Source organism: Bubalus kerabau, chromosome X (genome assembly GCF_029407905.1).
Source record: "Bubalus kerabau isolate K-KA32 ecotype Philippines breed swamp buffalo chromosome X, PCC_UOA_SB_1v2, whole genome shotgun sequence".
NCBI lineage: Eukaryota > Metazoa > Chordata > Mammalia > Artiodactyla > Bovidae > Bubalus > Bubalus kerabau.
The window spans coordinates 3,805,232-3,829,436 of NC_073647.1; the positions used below are offsets into that span (position 1 = coordinate 3,805,232).

The window sequence follows — 24,205 nt, forward strand, 5'->3', positions numbered from 1 at the left end:
CCCTTTCCTTCTCTGCTTATAGTCAGACTCCCAAAGGGTGATGCTCTTAATGGATGAATGGGGGCAAAACTACCACCCAGAGGCAGATAGTAGAGATAGGTGCTTGTGCTGGTTTTGGCTCTGAGTATAAGAGACAGACAGAGAGAAATTCCCTTCAGACATCATAATCCCAGGCAGCTCTGGGTCCAGAAATCATATGGGTCCAGAAATCTATGGCCAAAACATCTCATATGAGAAATTTAGCTTAAAACAGTTGTGGATTGGCAATATTCCTGGGTGACTAGTAGGAGCAAATGCAACTCTCCTCTAGAAGAATTCACTTTAAACCCAGGTCTCAGTCTCCAAAGAAAAAGTTCCAAGGAACACATGTTCACAAATAAATATCATAATATACACAAGGGAGGAGAAGGCGATGGCACCCCACTCCAGTACTCTTGCCTGGAAAATCCCATGGATGGAGGAGCTTGGTAGGCTCCAGTCCATGGGGTCACTAAGAGTCGGGCATGACCGAGCAACTTCACTTTCACGTTTCACTTTCATGCATTGGAAAAGGAAATGGCAACCCACTCCAGTATTCTTGCTTGGAGAATCCCAGGGACAGAGGAGCCTAGTGGGCTGCCGTCTATGGGGTCACACAGAGTCAGACACGACTGAAGCGACTTAGCAGCAGCAGCAGCATACACAAGGGAAAATATGAAAGACAGGTAAAGACATATGGAGGATATATGTCTTTATCAACATATAAAGGATCAACAAGCATCTAATGGAAGTCCTAGAAGGAAATATTAAAAATAATAAGAAAGAGAGAATGGCTAAGCATTTTCCAAAGTTAGTGAAATATACAAGTCTTTACATTCAGGCCACCCTTAATGAACTTGCTCACTCTACTAAACTTACTAGGCTAATATCAACCCTTCATTTGCCCACATGACAATCCTGGATAGACCACAATTAGAGTGTCCATTCATGTCACCTTCAAAAGGAGCAAAGGCAATTGAGTACAGTTGCTTGAATAAGCCTAATGGTTTATCTTTCAGAATACCAGAAGTAAGATTACGTATAGTCAACGCAGATCTTTCCTTCAGAGCCTGAAGTGGTAGGTGAGCGCTGTTAATCCTAAGTCCTAGCGTGACCATTCTGCAATCGCCAAAAGAAAAAAAGAGAAGTTTGCATTTTGATGCAGAATACTAGGAAAAGCATAAATTTGAGGGCCAGGTACATCTAAGTTCAAATTCTGACCCTGCTACCATGCTTCAGGTCCCTTCCTATAAAAATTTTTTTAAAAAACAACACAGTGGGGAAAGGTTAGAGAATTGAATCACTGAGATAACATGTAAAATGCCAGCCAGATCACTGGTATAGAACAAATGATTATTTCCTTTTCATCCCCCATCCCTCTACTTACATCATGACTTTCAGACTTTTGTCCAAGACCGAGATCAGCTCCATGATTAGTTTTTAAACAAATTGCCTACTTTTGACAAAATGGCCATTTTAGTTATAAAACTTTGTTAAACTTTTGAAAACCTAAAATTATGTCCACTATTTCTCAACTTAAAGAAGTATATGGACAGGCTGGGTCTAAAGATTAAAGAGATATTGACCAACCAGAACGGCCAGCCAATGTGACCCAGGTGGATAGGATGACTGAAGTAGGAAAACAGATCTGGCAAAAAGATTTCAAGCCCATAACTTAGCACAGCTGCTGCTGCTGCTAAGTCGCTTCAGTCATGTCCGACTCTGTGCGATGCCATAGACAGCAGCCCACCAGGCTCTGCCATCCCTGGGATTCTCCAGGCAAGAACACTGGAGTGGGTTGCCATTTCCTTCTCCATTGTGTGAAAGTGAAAAGTGAAAGTGAAGTCGCTCAGTCGTGTCTGACTCGTAGCGACCCCATGGACTGTAGCCTACCAGGCTCCTCTGTCCATGGGATTTTCTAGGCAAGAGTACTGGAGTGGCTTGCCATTGCCTTCTCTGAACTTAGCACTAGCTAGGGAATATTGGAAGATTGTGGTCAAGGCAGGCTGGAGAAGGCTGGTAACCAGAAGTTTAGGCTTCAAAGATGAGGAACATAGGCAAAAGCCATAAATGAAAACCTAGGGATTTAATTATTCAGGGACTGAGAAATGACCACTAGAAGCTCAATTCCCAGATTATCTGGGTTACATGTGTCAGAGTTCAAGTTTAGGTGACAGAGATGAAAAGCTCATCACAGAAGGACTAAACTATACTACTGCTAACCTACTAATAATACAATGCCTAGCACATAGCAAGCCCTCTGCTGAATGAATGAATGATCAAGCAACCACAGTAAAGCCAGATAAAAATACTGGAAGGTCAATAGTAAGATTAACATTGAAACTAAGGTTAAATTCTAAAAGCAAGCAGGTTCACTCAGTGGTTAAAGACTACAGAAGAAAGGGAACCAGACAGTCCCTAACATCACATGGGCAGCAAGACTGCTGAGGTTCTAGAGAATATTTACAAATGGGGTTGAATTTTAGGTGTACTGTGTGTGTGAGTGTATGTGAAGCAAGGTACTTCTTTCACATTTTAAATTCATGTTACAGCTTTTTCTTTTTTCTGAACTCACTGTTTTTTCTTCTGTTACATCATACCATAACGTTCATTTCCAGGGTGACATTTATTCCCAAGTGCATTCAAGGACTTCAGAGAGCAAACAGCACCTGCTGATGTGTTACACTTGTTTTTCCAGGACCTACCTAGATTCGTGGTTCTCAACCGGCAGAGGGAAGATAAGGATATTTATCCTGGAGTAGTTTTCTACTGTTTCATAACAAATTACCACAAACTGAATGGCCTAAAAAAAAAGACAAATTTGTTAGCTCATAGTTCTGTAAATCAGAAGTCTGGGTACAGTGTGGCTAGGCTCTCTGCTCAGGGTCAAGCATGGCTGAAATCAAGGTGTCAGCTAGGCTGCTTTCTCATATGGAGTTTGAGGTCCTCTTCCCACCCCATTCAGGTTATCAGCAGAATTCATACCCCTGCAGCCAGAGGACTGAGGTCCCCATTTCCTTACTAGCAGCAGGGAGCTACTCTTGATTCCTAGAGGCCACATTTCACATGTCTTGGCCCCCAAAGTCAGCACACAGTATGATGTTTGCTTTCTTTCTTTTTTTTTTTCCCTAGATGTTTGCTTTCTTCCCAAGCCTGCCAGAGAGTATTTCTCTGACTTTCTTTTCCCACTAGTTAGAGAAAACTCTGCTTTCAAGGGGCTCATGTGATTAGGTCAGATTCACAAGTATCATCCCTCTATCTTAAAGTCAACTGATTTGGAACTTTAATTACATCTGCACAATGCCATCACAACAGCAGATGGATTAGCACTGAATTAAATAACTGGGAGAAGACGTGTGTATAGACGGAGTGAGGCAGTCTTGGAGGTCTAGCTTAAAATTCTGCCTACCATAAACCCCAATGTTGGGATGTTTCTATTTAGATAAATACCATAAAAATGGGAAAAAAAGAAATATCAACCAGTTGCTTTAATTTTTGGAGCAATATTACTATTTTAGACACTTGTCTCATTAACATGGCTCATTTGCTATAAGATAGTAAACTCGATTAAACTGTATATGCACACACACACACACGTGCGCACATTAGCCTGACTGATATTTCTTTTTTTTTTTTTTCCTATAATAAGTCTTTTATTGATTTCTATTCCAAAATGCCATTTTGGGTGGGGGAAACATTAGTAAAAGTAGGCAAATTTCATGTAACATGAGTTTTATCTTATCTGTGCTTATAGTAACTATATCTCATACACATTAATAGTTGTGACAAATACAGTTTTTGTAAGGCTTTACTTCTCTGAAAAATGTTTTAGGTATTATAAAAATTTGGTTTGTCATTCATGAGAATGTCATCCATTATAATTTGTAGAGTGTGGCAGTGGGAAATGGATGGGAACCACTGAGGGGTATTCTTTTTTTTTTTCAATTTTATTTTATTTTTAGACTTTACATAACTGTATTAGTTTTGCCAAATATCAAAATGAATCCGCCACAGGTATACATGTGTATCCTGAACCCTCCTCCTTCCTCCCTCCCCATTCCATCCCTCTGGGTCGTCCCAGTGCACCAGCCCCAAGCATCCAGTATCGTGCATCGAACCTGGACTGGCAACTCATTTCATACATGATATTTTACATGTTTCAATGCCATTCTCCCATGTAAATGTTTGCCACCAGATTATTTCACCAATTAAAAAATAACATATATATGTATGAATGTATATATTCTTTTTCTTCCATGAAAGAAAAATAAAAGATCTCTTCCTCAGATTTTGACCTGGAGTGAATTTTTGAAGCATAAAGTTCATATGTCTTAGCTTCTCTCTCTTTAGATTAGGTCATATATTACTACTTACTGTTTTGAAAAACAAAATTTTTCTTAGTCCATATTATTTAGAAGTGAACCTCTAACATTATACTTTGCTTCTAGAAGCTCCACATCAGTGCATCATTTCACAGTTGCTTTAGAAATTATCATTACCATTCTCTTTGTCAGGCCTGCAGTGTAGAAAACATGAATTTTTACCAGTAGAATAATTACATTCCAAGATTTTCTTTGTGGGTATTTTTTCCAAGTTCATTTTCTTAGTGGCACTTATTAAACTGTTCCAGAAGCTAAGTGTGACACATGTAATACCTTATATTGGAAATGAATCTCAGATTTTCATTTCATGTGTAAGTCTACCTTGTATATAATTGGTTATATATTTTCTTTTAATATTTTCCCCTCGTTTACACAGTAACACATATTCATTGTAGAAAACTGAGTCATTTTAGAAAGGTACAAATAACCATAAATTTCATTATTATTTTAATCAACAACCAAAGACAATCACCATTAATCATTTGGGAACACTCTTCCAGAAGTCTCTTCGCTTATATACACATATAGATACATAGATAAATAATTTTCATAAATGGAATTATTCTTCATGCAATTATTTCATAACATCTGTTTTCATTTAACACATTATCAGCTCCTGTCACGTCAATGAATTTAGAGACTTACCCCTTAACGACTGGTGGTTAGCACATTGTTCTTGTCTGCTAGTAACCCTTTCTTGGAAAAAACATCCATTGCATACTCCACGTGGTCCTAGTAAGAAAGATGATCAGAGTAGTCTCTCCCTACGTGGTGTGTGGCAGGGAATCAGTTGACCCATGCCTGAAAATTCAGAGTCTCTATTCCCTTAGCTACAAGGGTTTCCTAAGACCAATCAACATAGACCCTGAGATTTAATATATCAACACTAGGAGAGAGAGAGAGTCTTACTTCCTTTAGGATTGAGAATTATTAAGACAGTATAAACCAATTGCCTACAGTCAGCTTTGCTGACAACAAAAAGGAATCTGTCTGTGATAGGAAAATTGAAGTCTAAGCACAAAAGAAGCAAAGATAAGCAAAGATGAAAGAGAAAGTTTTGAGATCTCTTAGACTCTGGATCCCACTATGCCTGAAGCTACTTCATCTGGACTACAGTCAGTGTTGCTATAATACAACATAGGCTTTCCCCAAAATTACTGCACTATGCAAAGTTGTTCAGTAAAAATCACAGGGCTTATGGGGGAAATGGGACTAGGAGTACAAGATTTAAAAACTTTGTCACTGACACATATACAAAAAAGGTATGAACTTAATGAAAATGGTAGCACAGTTTTACACGCTAACTGGTTACAAAATACAAAAATACTACAATAAACATGGTGCTTTAGTTTGAAAAAGACCTGAAGCTTGCTTGAGGAAATGGGTATCAGAAGGGTTGCAAGTTATGAGTTACTGCGAGGTGACAGATGGACAGTTATCTGAAATCAGGTGGAAAGCTGCAACACTAGGTGTGGATGTATGACTCAAAACATACACAGAAGTGAGGCAACTGGTAGATGGCTGAGGTCTATGTGTATTTTATGTACTCCTCTGCAACTTGATTCATCTGGGTTTAGTTTTCTGTTTTCACCTAATGTTTCTGGCTGACAAAACTGCACATAAGAAAATGCAAAATTCATCTTACACTTAAATTGTTCTCTAATACATTAGTCACAAAGGAACAGACAAGTGTTAGAGCAGTCTGTACTTAACTATGTAAGTGAATAAATTCCCTTTTTTGGTTTAACATAATTCCAGTTAGCTTTCTTCCAGGGTCCTGAATAGTAATATATGGCTAAAAAATATTTCATTACACATCAGTAACACATTTTAAGTTCCAGGCTGGCTTCTCTGTGTCTCTTGACACATTTCTAGACTCTTTCTCTACTTTCAGTTCTTGTGTGCTCAGAGATTGAAAATTCATTTTAATATTAACATAAACCATCATTAAGAAGGTGGGGACTTCCTTGGTGGTCCAGTGGCATTAAGACTTCACCTGTCAATGCAGGGGGTGTGGGTTCAATACCTGTTTGGGGAGCTAAGATTCCACATGCTTCACAGTCAAAAAACATGAAACAGAAGCAATATTGTAACAAATTCAATAAAGACGTTTAAAAAAGAAGGTAGAATGGACCTGAAAAAGGCATAAAAATTCAAAGTCAAAAGTTTTTTAGGTTTTACTATTATTATCTGTAACACAACTGACTTTTCAAACAGATGATTGAAAGTTGATGATTACAGAATTTAATCTTGGCCCTGACAAGTTTTGGCCATTTTCAGAATGATTTTTCCCATGGATTCTGCTACTTTAAAATCCATAAAAACTCTCACGGTGATTGCAATATTAAATCTTTTCATGTAAATATTATAGCTCAAATCACCTAACCTTGTACATAAAAAAGTTTTTCCCTGGGTTATCACTTTAGCTCTTGTTTATGCAAAGGCCTACATGCATTACAGTTTTATCACTGATGTTCTAGGTGATTACTCTTGGGGTTGGAGCAAAATTGGCCCCAAAGATACTGCCATTTTGTATTATTCTTGACAAGAGGCGAGAGCCAGTATTCCACACCACAGACAAGTTATTTCATACACTGGCTGTGACTTTAGCGCTTGAAATCCCTAAGCGGGGTTTATGCTATGCAGATAAGGAAACATAAAAAGTTTCCTTAAACCCATCAGCCTTAGAACTGTGTAGTTTTTATAGTCATTGGAAATGAGCCACTCAACTCTGCTCTGAAAGCAGACATAAACAATATATAAACAAGTACGGCTGGTTATGTTCCAATAAAACCTTCTTTACAAAAACAGACAGCAGGACAGATTTGTCCAGAGTTCCGGTACCATAATTTGCCAACACCTGCTTTGGGCCAATAGTTTTCACTTTTTTTTTTAATGGAGCCTTGCAGCAGTCTCTTGAGAGTCAAGGAAAGCCAAGCAGGCAGGAACCTGAATTATCCCTGCTTCAACTATAATAGTTTTTATTTTTATGATATGTGGACCCTTGTATGAAATCAGGTTTGATTAAAGAGTTTCATTTCTAATAAGGAGAAAAATTTTAAAACCACAGCCTTGGACTAAGCCTAAAATCTGCTGCCTTAAAACTCAAGAACAGATGTTTAACGCAAAACAAATACATCTTTTGACATCTTTAAAAATGATCATAGGTGGTACACATGTGTTTTGATGTTTCCAGAAATTCACTTTCTCATAAAATTGATAGAAGCATTTAAATAGATAACTTGAACAGCTCTAAAAATGTTATTGGATTATCATTCCTATTTCATTTCAGCTTTTTCTAAACATAATGTTTAAGATACCTTAAAAGGTCCAAGAGAGGTGGTATGAAATAATGGAAAAAACACCAACTTAGGAGACTGTATTTTCCTCCATTGCTAGATTGTGAGCTCCTGGGAAACAGGAAGTAAATTGTCTTCATCTTTGAATTATGCTCAGCACCTAGAACAGAACATGACATCAAGTTTTAATTTTTAAGGCAAATGTAAATTAACTATTACATAGCTGGGGCTGCATAGCTAGGAAGAAAATAAATTCAGGTAGTTTATTTACTTATATCTTTCCATAATCCATAAGGGAAAAAAGCATATCTTTCCTGATTGTATGCTAAGTTGCTTCAGTCATGTCCAACTCTGTGCAGCCCTATGGACTGTAGCCCACAAGGCTCGTCTGTCCATGGGATTCTCCAGGCAATAATACTGGAGTGAGTTGCCATGCCCTCTTCCAAGGGATCTTCCTGACTCTGGGATTGAACTCTGGGTCTCCTGCATTGGCAGGCGGGTTCTTTACCATCCTGGGAAAGCCCCTTATAGTGAGCAACAAAATAAAGTTTGTACTTTGAGATATATATTTTAAACCTAGAAAATTAGCATGTTTAAAACACATAAAAGCTAATAATTGGGTCCACAAATCTCTTATGTGCACTTCTTAAATACAAAAAGTTCTGGAAGCCAAACATTTTTGTTTTCTATTTTTAGTGACTTATTTGACAGTCAATTTAGTCTAACCTAAACTTATCTGACAGTAGTAGCTGACTTGAACTGAAGGTGGCTACTTACTGGTGTTTATCTACCCCTTATGAATAATCATAAGGTTTGGTGCAAGAAATATTACCCTATTTGATTATGCAGCATGTTCCCTCAACTCCCTAGGGTGTTAAAGAATACATAGTATATGGCATTCGGTTTTACACAAACTCGCCAGACAACCCCAGATCTTTTCCTGGTTGCTTTCCACGTAGGAATCTAGAATCCCATTCCAGCCTCTCTGAGGCCGTGCCCGCGGTCCCAGTTGCTTTTTGCCGCCATCTTGAGCAACAATTGTAGTGCAAACAGCTCTGAGTGCCTTCCTGTCTCGGCAGTTGGAAAAATAAATGTGCTTCCCGATTATATATAAAGTCAGCATTATCACTTTGATGGTCAATGATGCGTTAACAAAGAACATCTTGGTCTTTTATAAGCACCTTTCTATTCTCATCACTGGACACTGGGTAGTCGAGGATCAGAATTAAGTTACAAGCTCTTAGCCTTGCAACGGAATCTGCTCAATATATTTACCATTTGACTGATGCACATCTTGACCAGTATGTAAGAATTTCTCTCCCGTTAAGTGTGGGCAACAATAGGTATCTGTAAAGAGAAAGTAACCGGAGGCCCTACAGTGGCTCAGCTCCAGCAACAAATCCATCATTACTCCATTGAACTGGCACACTCCCCACTATCTCTCCTGGACCCCACCCTCTGGCCGGCAGGATCCTATCTAGAGATCTCAATTAGAGATCTTGTACTAAATAGCACAGGTTATGCCCCATAACGCTAGAGGAGGTGGACCCGCCTACTCCCTAGGGTTTGGGAATCTGGGCTTGGATAAATTAAATCGACGAAAATTTAAACCACAATGCCAACTTATCCCGACACCATTTCCTCATAAGAAAAAAAGCCGACTCCAAATCACCCGTCTAAAAATGCCTCTCTTTAGAACTGCAGAGTTAGTGAATGGGACACTCTGCCGGACCCCACCTACATCAGGCGCGCTCCCACAAAGTCGGGGGACAGCGCCGCTCAGGCGTAGGCTCTAGACTCCTCCCCTCAGAACACTCATCCCCACCCTTCCCCACTACTTCCGGCCCTCACCGAACGCCCTCAACGGCGCTTGCGCCGTTTTGATAGGCTTCTCGAGTACAAGAAATCTGAGCTCTGCCTCTCAGGAACCGCCCCCGCCTCCTCTTCGCTCCGCCCACGCCCCACCGGCCCCTCCCGAAATCTCGCGAGGGTAGGTGCGCGTCCGTGTTTTGCGGGCAACTAGCTCTCCCAGCAGCTGTAATTGCCGCTGCGGGAGATATTGGAGCTGCTGTCGTCCGCGCACCCGCCCTCCCCCACTGAGGAGAGCCACCGCCTCTTTCGCTCTTTTCACACACCTATCGCCGGGAGCGGCGGCAGCAACAGTCCCTGGATCCACCGCCGCCTCCTCAGACGGCCGCTCTGCTGGTTATTGCCTCAGTCCGGCAGTTGCCGGCGGCCCCCTGTCCAGCTCCTCTCTTCAGATCGTCTGCTCCCTCCTCATCCTCTCCGGGACCCACCTCCCCACGGTTCGCCGGGGTGGAAGACGACGAGGAGGAGACGAGAGTCACCCTCCCTCCAGGCGGCGCCGGCCCCCTCACCCCCGGGTGTGTCCTATAAATGGCGTCGGAAAGCGACACGGAGGAATTCTTTGATGCCCCTGAAGATGTGCACCTGGAGGGCGGCGACCCTATCGGGTAAGTAACCGGAGCCCTGGCCCAGAAGCCAGGCGTCCCCGTCTCCTGGCTTCCCCTGTGCCGTACCCCCTACACCCCTTCCAGGTCCCGCCGCCGCAGCCCCTCTCCGTCTCCCTCGGCTACTTCAGAGTGAGTTCCGGGGAGGGCAATCGCCCACCTCGGACAAACCCCCCTCTTGGCCCTGGTAAACGGCCCCCGGGCTTCTCTCGGAGCCTCTTTCTCTTGTCCAGCTTTCTGCGAGGTGGGACAGTTTACGAGCTCGAGAGCCGGAGATGTGTATTTGAGGGTTTCAGAGCTTACCTTGAAACATCCGTTTTGGCCTTGGGGGCCATAGATTAAAGGAGCGGTAACAGGAATTGCACTGACGGTTGTTTTTTTTCTTCTTCTTTTGCCGCTAACTTACCTATCCGATTCAGAGGTGTCTCTACTCCCTATTTGCAGTCCTCTTTTGGTTGCACAAAAAGAAAAGGAGCGGAGCGCGGGGAGGGGGAAGACTGGGTGTTTACTTAGGAAAGTCCTCTAGCTGATGTACTCTAGATCCGCGGTGTTTTATTAAAATACCACCTTGCCATGAGGCAGAGGAAATCGAAGACGAGGTCCTTTACCATTAGCGAGACTGCGGTCTTAAAAGAGTTGCCGTACAGAAATGTGTACAACCGACTACAGCGATACAAACAAGTGCTGAGTAATCTGTGGTTGGAAGGAGAGCCACAGCTTGGTGCTCTTTATCTAATTCTGCAAAATGTTTTAGTGGTGATTAATAGGGAGATTCTGAGTAGGAACTACAGTAGTTGGAAGGCTTCGCTTTGCCTGGGACTTCTACTAACCCACTCCCGACTCTTCCCAGTTGGAATAATGTTTAAAGCGAGTTCACCGAACTCTTCTACTGGTCTTGTGTGGCACTAGAGGCAGTGAAATACATTTTCGTGCTATGAGAACTTGAAAATGGGTAAAATTTGTCATGTTACTGTAAAAGTCACTAATATGCTTCCAAAAGTTAGCTGCCTTCAATTTGCAAGCTTACCCTTGGAAGAAATACCTTAATGCAAATTACTATTATCTGTACATTCTAGAAGTCGTTCTAAAACTGAATAGGTATTATATATAATATGTACCCCAAAAGTTACAGCAACAAAAGCAGAGAAAATGTACGTTGGTAGGTCGTTAATGAGTGTGTTTCCACTAACCTTCAAATCACTAGTATGGGATTGAAGGTGGCAATGGCCAATCTTGAGATGGCATTGAATCTCCTTTAAGTTCAATATATGAAACAAATTCACAGCTAGATGGTAGAGGATAGAAAATTCACTTGGATTTCCAAGTATATAGGAGTCCTCTGAAATTAAATTTTGTCTTCCTGGTATTCCCCTTAAAGTAATCATATGATTTAATAAATTTAGGGCTGTATGAGTATTGTTTCTTTTCAATGAATGTAACATTTAATTTTGAATAACAGCTACATCAGAACCTGTGTAAACTGCCTAGTAATCCAGTACCTGGCAGAAAGAACTCCAGTGTTCATTCCCTTCTCCTTCCTTTCTTGTAATTAGCAAATTTAACTTCACAGGGTGCTTACTTTGGGAGGAAGTATGCACAACTTGGAGTTATTTAACTTATCTAAACTGAATGAGTCATTTTGATAGAATTGCTAGTCACTTCTTCCCTCCTGGAATAATAAACTTCTCAAGCATTTTGATCCTTTGATATGCTAGGTGAAAAGTAAAAACATCTCTTAGGACCCAGCCTTCTGATTTTAACTCTAACCTGCCCAAATATTGAGGATGTTGAGCTCTATGGGTAAAACTACTGTCAGTCTATGAATTTCAAGGTTCCATCCTGCATTACTGAGGGGATTTCGAAGGAAATTAAACTCTACTGGAGAATTTAATCTGAAAAGAACTAGCAGTACTGAGAGGACTGCACAAGGTTGGCATTATTAACATTTCCTCTGTCCTTTGTGACAGTTTTTGTTATTTGCATAAGGTACTGTGAGGAAACTTGGCTGGGTAACTGACAACCTAGAAATGAGTGAGAAATCTTGATTTGTGAAAACATATGGTATCATCAGATATCGGTTATTAGAAGTACCTTCTCTCCCTTGAGACACACTCAGAGATTTACACCATATGCACTCTAAGAGGTTAACCGACCCGGTTTGGGCACTTTAAGAAATGTTCCTTGCATTGCATGTTCTAGAGTACACAGAACATTTCACCAGATTGTAGTAAACTGAATAGGCTGTTGAGAGTTATCTCATGTTTTGTTAATTAGCAGAATCCAGATAAACAATCCATTTCCTAAAGCTGATTTCTTTCTTCTTTTCCCCTTCCAATGGTGTCTTCAGCTTTGTTATTCTCCTAAATCAGAGTTAATAAAGTTAAAAACCAGTCCAGTTTTTTATAGGAAGACTTGATTTGAATGCAGCTACTTTTCCACAGTGGGAGATCATCTCCACTTGTCCAGCTTTGCAGTGTACATCACAGTTACAACGATTTATTTTGATTGATATTTTAGGTCAGATTTCCTTATTCTTTTCTCCATTTTAATGAAGAACCTTAGGCTCAGAGAGGTTAATAAATTGGCCTAGGGGACACAGCTTCTAAGTGACAGCTGGGATTTGAAACCAGTTCTTTGGACTCCTACTCCAGTATTTTTTTCTAGTACATCATAGCTACCCCATACTGGGTGTGTGCTGTGTGTGTGTGTGTGTGTGTGTGTGTGTGTATTCAAGGTAATTTCCTCCAAGAGATACTTGAGTCAAATGCTTTAGGACCAACTTGCTAAGTTGAACTGATGCATATATTTAAAACTAGTAGCCCAAACTTCAGTTCTCTTGACTAGAAATACCCACTTTCTCTTTCAAGAATGTGTATTTTGTTTTGTCAGATAGGGCTGTTATAAGATTATAGCATGTTACAACTGAAAGGGACATCTAGTTTAACTCCTTCATGTAAAATGTGAAAGCCAAAGCCCCGAGAAAGGAAAGTGACTTGTCCGAGGTGACACAGCAAACTAATGGCAAAGTTAGGACTTGAATCCAGATCAGTTTCACTATCTAGAATTATCTTCTGCTATCATGCTATCTTTTGATAAAGCAGGAAAGGGAGGAGGAAATTTGGTATAGTACAAAAAAGCCCTGGACTATGAGTCATTTCATTTCCTCATCTTTAATTTGAGGAGAGTTTTAACAGACTTGATGGTATTTGGTACATGATTTAAGACCTGTAGATTTGAAATTAGATATTTACTGGGTAAATTATATGTGAAATGAATGTTTGTGCTATTTTGTGTGGATTATGCATACACATACTAAAGGCTGGCACTGAGAACATGTTGTAAAAACAAACGTGATGTTTTGAGCATTCTTCATTTTTTTTATTGGAAGAAATGGTAAAATTTTTAGAGTAGGAAGGGACAGAAGATCATTTGGCCCAGCCCTTCCATGTAACTGAAAGAGAAACTATGCTCAGAGAGGGGAAGTGACACATTGCTGATTAGCGGCAAACTCAGAACTAGAACCCAAGTCTCCTGATTCCTCATTTATACCATGATGCCTTGTCTGTAGAAGGAAGGAAAGTATTGGCAGTTATCCCTGCTGTAGGTTTCTGGCACATACTCTGTTAGCAGGACTCCTGAGATAGTCAACTACATCTACCATGATTCTGTTTCTTTCATGTCTTGCTGTCAGAGGACATGGAATGTTCTAGGATCCCCACTTTTGCCCACTAATTTTCTCCAAGTCTGGATGAAAAAACGGTGACAGAACAGCTAATATAAGAACAGGGATGGTTATTTGTTTTGTTAGTTTAGTGTCAATTGCAGTCTATTATTTTAGATTGGAGTAATAACCCAAATCTTGATTTTTAAGTCATAAGAACTGAGATCAAACTGTCCCAAAGAGTTGTTTGGTCTAAAAAATAAAAAGTTGCCTAACTGCCTTTGTTGAAAACTGTTTTTCACTTGGACATCAGAAACATTTCTCTCTGAATTGAAAATTGATGCATTTCAATTAAAAATTATTTGTGTGATATGGGTTATTTAAGAGCCCTATTAAAAATAAGCTGTTATTTAACAACCTTATTAAAAATGGCTGTTCATGGGTATAGATGAATTATGGATTATATTTGATTGCCATTGGCTTTGTTGATTGATAGAAATATATTTACATATGCTTTTTTATCACACCATGTAACATCATGTAGAGGTGGGAGGGGACCTTTTGCATATTAATTAGTAATTTCAAGCTCTAAATTTAGTGGCCTCCAACTGTCAGTTTGGTGACTCATGGAAGTAGGACAGTCCAAAGCAGTACTGCAGTTTGAGGACTCAATTTGAATCTGTACAAACTCTTAAAACTGAAAACTTTATTCTGTTCTTGGGGTAACCTACTTCAAAAAATAGGGTAGATAAAATATGATCTTTAAAAATGTTAAAAACCTAGATAGTTTTAGGATGTTGACAGTTCAGTGATGGTCCTACAGAACAAAAAGTAACTTCTAATTGTTTTTATTTGAGACCTGCATAACCTTCACAGTACATGACAGTCCTTGTGTTCTTTTCAGTTCATTGTTTAGATTTTGACAAAGTCAGGTGAATTTGCCAGGCAAGAACCTTGAAGAGGCTGTTTGTTTCCTCCTCAAACTCTGCCTGCAATTCTGGTAATTACTTCCTGGAGTATGTAGGTGGAGGACAGGGTGGTGGTGGTGATGGAGTAGGTGGTGAAGGTAGCCCCTGAAGCCAAGAGAGAGAGACCAGGTTCTCAGACTGCTTACTGGGACATGGATAACTGAGATCAGATGAATCACAGTATTTCGTATTGTTTTAGATACACACCTATACTGTGAATTAAACAACCCTTTCTGTGAGAGATTAATGGTCTATAAGAATTAATTTAAAGTAATAAAAATTGTAGGTACTTTATGATGCCCTACTGATATTTAACTTGAATTGCTAATTAACCTACATTTTTGTTTTCTACCCATAGCTAAGCTAATTTCTACAAACTTTCACAAGGTTTGTTCCACCCTTGCTGTCAGATATTCTTCTGCTAACAAGCTAAACCTTTAATTGGGTGCTTTCCTTACTCTTCAGAGTGGAATCTTATCTGTTCTCTTATTTCAGACTGAGCAGCCTTTGTATTAGTCTGTCATCTCATGATTCAAAATTGTGGAAAAACTGCATAAGACATAATGTGGGCCTCATACCTGATGGCAACCCCAATGTTTTTCCCCAGTCCTATACAAATTTATCTTGGTTACTATAGCAACCAGCCTATCAGTTATTTTTCTAGCTCTTTTGCCTGCTCAGATACTAGGATTACTATATAATCAGGTTCTGCTAAAGCCCTTCAGATCTTAGCATTTTATTACCAGCTGCAGCTGTCTGACAGTTTTAGCTTGGCATTCCATTAGGGTCAATTGGTTTTAAGTTCACAAAACCTTTTTGTCTCCAAACATTTTAAACATACAGAATTTAACAGGAACATGTTTAGGTAATATTTCTCTCATGCTAATTTTATCAGTTCCATTGTTAGTCATTGTCTTGAAGATTGAATGCATTACATCACTGGCATCCAATGGCCATCCATGTGTCATATCAGCTAGAATAAATTTCAAGATTGAGTTACCATTTAAGAAATATATACAAATATGATTTTAGACTCTATGTCATCACCAGCTAGCTGAAGTAACTTAAAAGTACCTTGATTCATCAACTCACAAATAAATAATCTGGCTTCTACCAAAAATTATTTCTGTAGATAGCAGAAAGAATGTTTGGACTTTTCATTCTAATTCGGGAAAACAGTTTAGAAGTTGAATAGGAAAGTTTATCTTTCTTTTGCAGCCTTTGATAAATGGGAAAAGAAATGTAAAGATTGAATAGTTGTACGGATGTTTATTATGTTCTATTTTTTAAAATCTCATAAAAATCTCAGAATTCAAATAACTAAAATAGTTAAGTTACAAACGTGTTTGTCTTGCTAAAAATAAGAATGTTGAAGAAATATTTAGGATATATAAACTGATAGGTCATATAGTAGTTTATATAATGTTTGTGTTAATGTTTGTTTTTGGTGCTCATGCTTGTTAATATTATATGGTGTAGTAATAAATATATGCCTGATTAATCTTTCTAAATATGCCTAATTAATCTTTGAGTTTAACTGAGGTGGTTAATCTTTTAATGCTTTAGCCAATTTTGGCATGTGTTTCAATATATAACAATAACATAAGTAATGTGTTTTTTTTTTCTTTTCTTGTTTATTTTATTTTATTTATTTTTTTAACTTTACAATATTGTATTTGTTTTGAAGTAATGTGTTTTTAAAAATCAGAGTAAAATTTCTCTTAAGATATTTTGTGTACCTTTCAAGAAATGTTTATCTTTCTGAATTAGAATATTATGTAGTAAGCTTGTGAGTTTGTGAAATGATTAAATTAAAATTTCCTGGCTTGAATTTTTATTTTTAAATCATTTGAATGGTTTAAGAGTTTAAAGCATTTTAAGATTGGTTTATCCTATTCAAAGCTCTGGTTACTAAATTCTGATGATGCCCCAAGGAGAACTTTATTTTAATTGCACAAATAGGCTACAGAGCAGAAAAGGTTTTACTTTATCCATAGAACCCTAATCCCTAAAATTTTTTTAAATAAAGGTGGAGGGGAGGATAAGAATTTTTTTTAAGGCCTAGGATGAACCATAAAAATTTTGGAAAGTACTGACAGGAAACTTTAATGTTTTCCAATAGGCAGCCTATACAGAGGAAGCCATACCTGTATAAAATGTACTTGACCACTACTAATTGTAATAGACTGTTCCAGTACAAACTCATTGAACCATGAGCATTCTTATGAACCACAGGTCAAACTCTTTAGAGAACCAATAAATAGAATGTAGAGCTGTATTCAAACCCATTTTCTCAGAAGCAGGCATCCTGGTTACTAAGTAGGCTCAAGAGAAGAGGTAAAAGTGTTCTTTCTGGCATCAATCTTGAACTGCAAAGACTAGCCATGGATGAACTTAATATCTATAGTTCTCTTTTAAATATGTTTTTGAATGTCTTTGTTTAAATTGGGAGACTGAGGAAATTATTTTTCTAGTTATTCAGTTCAGTTGAGTCACTCAGTCGTGTCTGACTCTTTGCAACCCCATGAATTGCAGCACGCCAGGCCTCCCTGTCCATCACCAACTCCCGGAGTCCACCCAAACTCATGTCCATCAAGTCGGTGATGCCATCCAGCCATCTCATCCTCTGTCGTCCCCTTCTCCTCCTGCCCTCGATCCCACCCAGCATCAGAGTCTTTTCCAATGAGTCAACTCTTTGCATGAGGTGGCCAAAGTATTGGAGTTTCAGCTTTAGCATCATTCCTTCCAAAGAACACCCAGGACTGATCTCCTTTAGAATGGACTGGTTGGATCTCCTTGCATTCCAAGGGACTCTCAAGAGTCTTCTCCAACACCACAGTTCAAAAGCATCAATTCTTCGGCACTCAGCCTTCTTCACAGTCCAACTCTCGGAGCCATACACGACCACAGGAAAAACCATAGCCTTGACTAGACGGACCTTTGTTGGCAAAGTAATGTCTCTGCTTTTGAATATGCTATCTAGGTTGGTCATAACTTTCCTTCCAAGGAGTAAGCATCTTTTAATTTCATGGCTGCAGTCACCATCTGCAGTGATTTTGGAGCCCAAAAATATAAAGTCTGACACTGTTTCCCCATCTATTTCCCATGAAGTGATGGGACCAGATGCCATGATCTTCATTTTCTGAATGTTGAGCTTTAAACCAACTTTTTCACTCTCTTCTTTCACTTTCATCAAGAGGCTTTTTAGTTCCTCTTCACTTTCTGCCATAAGGGTGGTGTCATCTGCATATCTGAGGTTATTGATATTTCTCCCAGCAATCTTGATTCCAGCTTGTTTTTCTTCCATCCCAGCATTTCTCATGATGAACTCTGCATAGAAGTTAAATAAGCAGGGTGACAATATACAGCCTTGTCATACTCCTTTTCCTATTTGGAACCAGTCTGTTGTTAGGGTTCTAGTTATTAGCAGTACTATTAACAATTTGTGTGGTTTTTAAAAAAAATCACTCTTTTAAAATATGCTTATCTACCCAAATGACAGGTGGTTTGAACATTTCTTCTCAGCCCCAGATCCACCCCATTCACCCCCAGCTTTCTCCTTCCTAGCTTACCTCAAGGTCATTAGTACAGAGATTCCCTGGTGTAATAATTTATTCTTCCTTAACAAGTGAGAAGAAACAGTGGTGGATGAAATATAATGAATGGGTGGGTCTTTGGGGATGAATAAGGGAAAGATTAGTTAAATTGGATATAGCAGATGCATTGGTAAGTGGGATTGGTTAGTGTCACAGGTAGAGTGGAGCATTGGATTAGTGGAAGATAGGTGAGCAGAAGGAATAGGTAGCTTGATAAAACTAGTACCTTTGTGAGTGAAAGTGAGTGGGTTTGTCAGTATTATGCAATTGGCATTTTATCTTTATTGGATTGGCTTTAGAGATTAAAGCTAGGTACCAAGATCAGTATTTTTTCCTTTAAGTGAACTTTGCTATACCTATTTTATCCCAGGTCAAAGCTCCTGTTTGTTAACTTTTAACCTTTGCCTTATTTTCCTGGGTAGAGAGATGTCTGCAGTTGATGTGTTGTTGTTGTTGTTCAGTCGCTCATTTATGTCTGACTCTTTGTGACCCCATGGACTGCAGAACACCAGGCTTCCCTGTCCTTCACCATCTCCCAGAGCTTGTTCAAACTCATGTCCATCGAGTCGGTGATGGCATCCAACCATCTCATCCTTTGTCATCCCCTTCTCCTCCTGCCCTCATTCTTTCCCAGCATCAGGATCTTTTCCAATGAGGTGGCTCTTCGTATCGGGTGGCCAAAGTATTGGAGCTTCAGCATCAGTCCTTCCCGTGAATATTCAGGACTGATTTCCTTAGGATTGACTGGTTTGTTCTCCTTGCAGTCCAAGGGACTCTCAAGAGTCTTCTCCAACACCACAGTTCAAAAGCATCACCTATCCTAGGTGGAAATGGGGATGCTCTGTGGTTTTCCACTTCCTTTCACAATTTCTTCTAGCAGTACTTTTGAACTTCCTGGTTTCTCTGAGATCTTCACTCGCACTTCCCATTCCTGTAAACACTGGTTCCTATAAGAGTGAAGGGAAGAAATGGAGGGGACTGAGGCAAAGACGGTGGTTTAGATTTATAGGACCTTTGTAACTTGGGTACATTCTGTATTCAGTAAATATTGTGTTAACAGTGAAGCCTTCGGAAGTGTTGTCAGTTATCCTGCAATCATATCGATTTCTTGTTACCAACTTCCCCCCCCCACCCAGGATTGAATGTATTCCCAAAAAGAAAGAAGTATTATAGTCCTGCATGTTGTTAAACATGCAAAGAATGGTAATGATTAATGTTGGACATTAATTTTCAAAGTATTTTTATTTACATTATCTCTTCTGACTATCCTGCAGTTCTGTAAGATAGGACAATTTTTGTGAGACAGGACAGTTATGCTAATTTTGCAAATAAACAGCTCAGGGTGAACAGGGATCAGCTAGCAAAAGTGGAATTTCACTAGTTTGTGATACTTAGATGATGATTTTGAATGAAGATGTAAAACATTAGGTCCCTCCCACTTCACTTTTCTAAGCTATAAACATTTTTTGATGATATGTTTTAAATGTGAATTATTAAAATGATGAGGCTGACTCTCCTGCCAGTTGGATATGTATAATTCACTCTTGAAAACAACAAAAAGCAGTATTTTAACTGCTTTTCTTTTTATGCTTTAAAGAAATTGATTATGCTATGGTAGCTAGGTCAGAAAATGACCTTGCTCCTGAAAAAGCTGGAATCCCAGACACTGCTACTACATTTCAAAGGGTATATTCTTTGTTCTTTCTATATTCTAAGGGAAAACTCCTCAAGATGTGAGACACTGCTGATTTGGACTTCTGTGCTTCATCAAAAAGTCTTGATCCCAGATTTTTCTTTTCTGTAATTGTTTTGTAGGTTGTTGTTAGTTGTTTAGACCACATTTTTTTTCCTTTTTTTTTTTTGCAGTATAACTCTGGTTCATATTTTTAGCTACAAGTCACTAATTGGAAACACAATGTTTCTCCCTGCCCCCCCTTCCTCTTCAGAGGTGTTTTCTAGCAGTCACAATGAATGCATGTGGTGGTTTTTAATATTTTCCAGCTGGTCAACCATTTTGGCTATCAAATTAATGGGAAAAATGCATTCCAGTAGCTAATTAGAAAAATATATTCTCAATAATTAGTATTTAAGGTGGAAATAAGGATGAGTAATATTTTTAATAATAAACTTGGCCTACGATTGTTTTATATAAGTAAGCATTCTAGGTAATTTGAGATTTTTCTAGAATATTTTATCAAGTTTTACTATACATGGACATAACCAGATGCTCAACACCGAAATCAGATTGATTATATTCTTTGCAGCCAAAGATGGAGAAGCTCTATACAGTCAGCAAAAACAAGACCAGGAGCTGACTGTGGTCCTTATTGCCAAATTCAGACTAAAATTGAAGAAAGTAGGGAAAACCACTAGACCATTCAGGTATGACCTAAATCAAATCCCTTATGATTATACAGTGTAAGTGAGAAATAGATTTAAGGGCCTAGATCTGATAGATAGAGTGCCTGATGAACTATGGATGGAGGTTCGTGACACTGTACAGGAGACAGGGATCAAGACCATCCCCATGGAAAAGAAATGCAAAAAAGCAAAATGGCTGTCTGGGGAGACCTTACAAATAGCTGTGAAAAGAAGAGAAGCGAAAAGCAAAGGAGAAAAGGAAAGATATAAGCATCTGAATGCAGAGTTCCAAAGAATAGCAAGAAGAGATAAGAAAGCCTTCTTCAGCAATCAATGCAAAGAAATAGGGGACAACAACAGAATGGGAAAAACTAGAGATCACTTCAAGAAAATCAGAGATACCAAAGGAACATTTCATGCAAAGATGGGCTCGATAAACGACAGAAATGGTATGGACCTAACAGAAGCAGAAGATATTAAGAAGAGATGACAAGAATACACAGAAGAACTGTACAAAAAAGAGCTTCATGACCCAGATAATCACGATGGTGTGATCACTGACCTAGAGCCAGACATCCTGGAATGTGAAGTCAAGTGGGCCTTAGAAAGCATCACTACGAACAAAGCTAGTGGAGGTGATAGAATTCCAATTGAGCTATTCCAAATCCTGAAAGACGATGCTGTGAAAGTGCTGCACTCAATATGCCAGCAAATTTGGAAAACTCAGCAGTGGCCACAGGACTGGAAAAGGTCAGTTTTCATTCCAATCCCAAAGAAAGGCAATGCCAAAGAACGCTCAAACTACCGCACAATTGCACTCATCTCACATGCTAGTAAAGTAATGCTCAAAATTCTCCAAGCCAGGCTTCAGCAATACGTGAACCGTGAACTTCCTGATGTTCAAGTTGGTTTTAGAAAAGGCAGAGGAACCAGAGATCAAATTGCCAACATCCGCTGGATCATCGAAAAAGCAAGAGAGTTCTAGAAAAGCATCTATTTCTGCTTTATTGACTATGCCAAAGCCTTTGACCGTGTGGATCACAATCAACTGTGGAAAATTCTGAAAGAGATGGGAATACCAGACCACCTGATCTGCCTCTTGAGAAATTTGTATGCAGGTCAGGAAGCAACAGTTAGAACTGGACATGGAAAAGCAGACTGGTTCCAAATAGGAAAAGGAGTATGTCAAGGCTGTATATTGTCACCCTGTTTATTTAACTTCTATGCAGAGTACATCATGAGAAACACTGAACTGGAAGAAACACAAGCTGGAATCAAGATTGCCAGGAGAAATATCAATAACCTCAGATATGCAGATGACACCATCCTTATGGCAGAAAGTGAAGAGGAACTAAAAAGCCTCTTGATGAAAGTGAAAGTGGAGAGTGAAAAAGTTGGCTTAAAGCTCAACATTCAGAAAATGAAGATCATGGCATCTGGTCCCATCACTTCATGGGACATAGATGAGGAAACAGTGGAAACAGTGTCAGACTTTATTTTTCTGGACTCCAAAATCACTGCAGATGATGACTGCAGCCATGAAATTAAAAGACGCTTACTCCTTGGAAGAAAAGTTATGACCAACCTAGATAGCATATTCAAAAGCAGAGACATCACTTTGCCAACAAAGGTTCGTCTAGTCAAGGCTGTGGTTTTTTCTGTGGTCATGTATGGATGTGAGAGTTGGACTGTGAAGAACACTGAGCACCGAAGAATTGATGCTTTTCAACTGTGGTGTTGGAGAAGACTCTTGAGAGTCCCTTGGACTGCAAGGAGATCCATCCAGTCCATTCTGAAGGAGATCAGCCCTGGGATTTCTTTGGATTAATGATGCTAAAGCTGAAACTCCAATACTTTGGCCACCTCATGCAAAGAGTTGACTCATTGGAAAAGACTGATGCTGGGAGGGATTGGGGGCAGGAGCAGAAGGGTACGACAGAGGATGAGATGGCTGGATGGCATCACTGACTCGATGGATGTGAGTCTGGGTGAACTCCAGGAGTTGGTGATGGACAGGGAGGCCTGGCGTGCTGTGATTCATGGGGTCGCAAAGAGTCGAACATGACTGAGTGACTGATCTGATCTGATCTGATCAAGTTTTAAATACACCTTCATTAAAGAATGCAGAAGTAGAAATTCAGATAAATCGTAAAAGTAGAATTTATAAACTAAAATGCTTAATTACTGAAATATGTCGTTTTCTATTATTCATAATATTTAGGGAAAATATGAATAATTAAATGTTACCAGTTACACCAAGCCCTCAGTTCAGTCGTTAGTTTACAACTTCCTTTCCCATCAAATCTTTTATCAGAGATAATAGTAATGTTTTGTGTGTGATTTAGTTTGACTTTTTTTTTGTTCCTCTGCCAATCTTTGGTGATAAGCAGAAATGGCAACCCACTCCAGTGTTCTTGCCTGGAGAATCCCAGGGATGGGGGAGCCTGGTGGGCTGCGGGCTATGGGGTCGCACAGAGTCCAACACGACTGAAGTGACTTAGCAGCAGTGAACTCAGAAGGAGAAAAATAATCTCAAAGTCTGAATAATCAGTTCATTGATAATATAATTGATTTAGTTACATTTTTTGAAAAGGGGAGTTGTGACAGTTTCTTTAGTGCTCTTAACTTTTATGTGAGGTGACCTTAGAAGTTACTGGCATTTAATTTTTAAGATTAGTACACCAATGAATGTTTTAGATAACTTAAAAATCATATTAGTACATTAACTTGATAAAGCTTCTGTAAAGTGGCCTGTAGACAAAAATCTTGTTTACTTTCTAAGAAAGTTACAAAGTGATTTAGCACGATTGCATTAGTATTGACTTTTCCAGACAGTCGTAAATTTAGCCATCTGTTTCTGTTGCAATTTTCTAGAAATTATTTTAAATCATTAATAGATGTGACTTTTATCTAACTCAGTTTGACAGTTTAGAACGTTGATATAGCTGCCCTACCCTGGAGTTACTGTTTGAATGTGAGTATTTATTGAATGGTTGTAAATGTGCAGGGTAGAATGTTTTTAGTTTAGAATTCTTGAGCAGGCCTAGAGAAGTGATTATTCTGTTATTTTATCAATAAATAGATTATGAAGCTGCTTTTTCAGAAATATGACATAAAACTACATGAATTACATGTATCAGTTTTGAAAAATCAGCTTGTCGTTTTAGACAATATTTAGTTGCTTAAGGTCCACTTCAGGTTTGTAATTACTTTATAAATGGCTGGAATTATATTTCATTATAAAGTTTCCTTTGATTTCATTATAGATCACTTACAAATGTTGCCACAAAATCCACTTTCAGAAAACATAGAACCATTGTGCCAAACTTTCTCACCATCTATTTCTGTTAATATCAGTGATAAAATAGTCATTAGGTATTTTAGACACATTCTGCTTCTTGACTTTCATAGTACTTTAAAATGGCACTTCAAAGAATATTAAAAGTATT

The 24,205-nt window shown here is 39.0% G+C and overlaps 1 protein-coding gene and 1 long non-coding RNA gene across 3 annotated transcripts in view; one reads left to right on the forward strand and one right to left on the reverse strand.

Annotated features, from left to right (window-relative positions):
- Positions 1-3,808: 3,808 nt before the first annotated feature.
- On the reverse strand, positions 3,809-9,506 carry LOC129639389 (uncharacterized). 2 transcript variants are annotated; one of them, XR_008708376.1, is made up of 4 exons: positions 8,975-9,506; positions 7,721-7,859; positions 5,046-5,132; positions 3,809-4,534 (listed from the first exon to the last, which is right to left on the reverse strand). It is a non-coding gene; the product is annotated as an uncharacterized LOC129639389 (long non-coding RNA). The 2 variants fall into 2 exon arrangements; XR_008708375.1 differs by lacking the exon at positions 3,809-4,534 and having other exon boundaries at positions 4,696-5,132.
- A 173-nt stretch (positions 9,507-9,679) lies between these two features.
- The window catches only part of WDR44 (WD repeat domain 44), a 91,159-nt gene continuing 76,633 nt past the window's right edge, over positions 9,680-24,205 (forward strand). Inside the window, exon 1 of the mRNA XM_055565656.1 lies at positions 9,680-10,173. Coding sequence (XP_055421631.1) covers positions 10,097-10,173 — 77 coding nt within the window. The 5' untranslated portion in view covers positions 9,680-10,096. The remainder of the gene's footprint in view (positions 10,174-24,205) is intronic.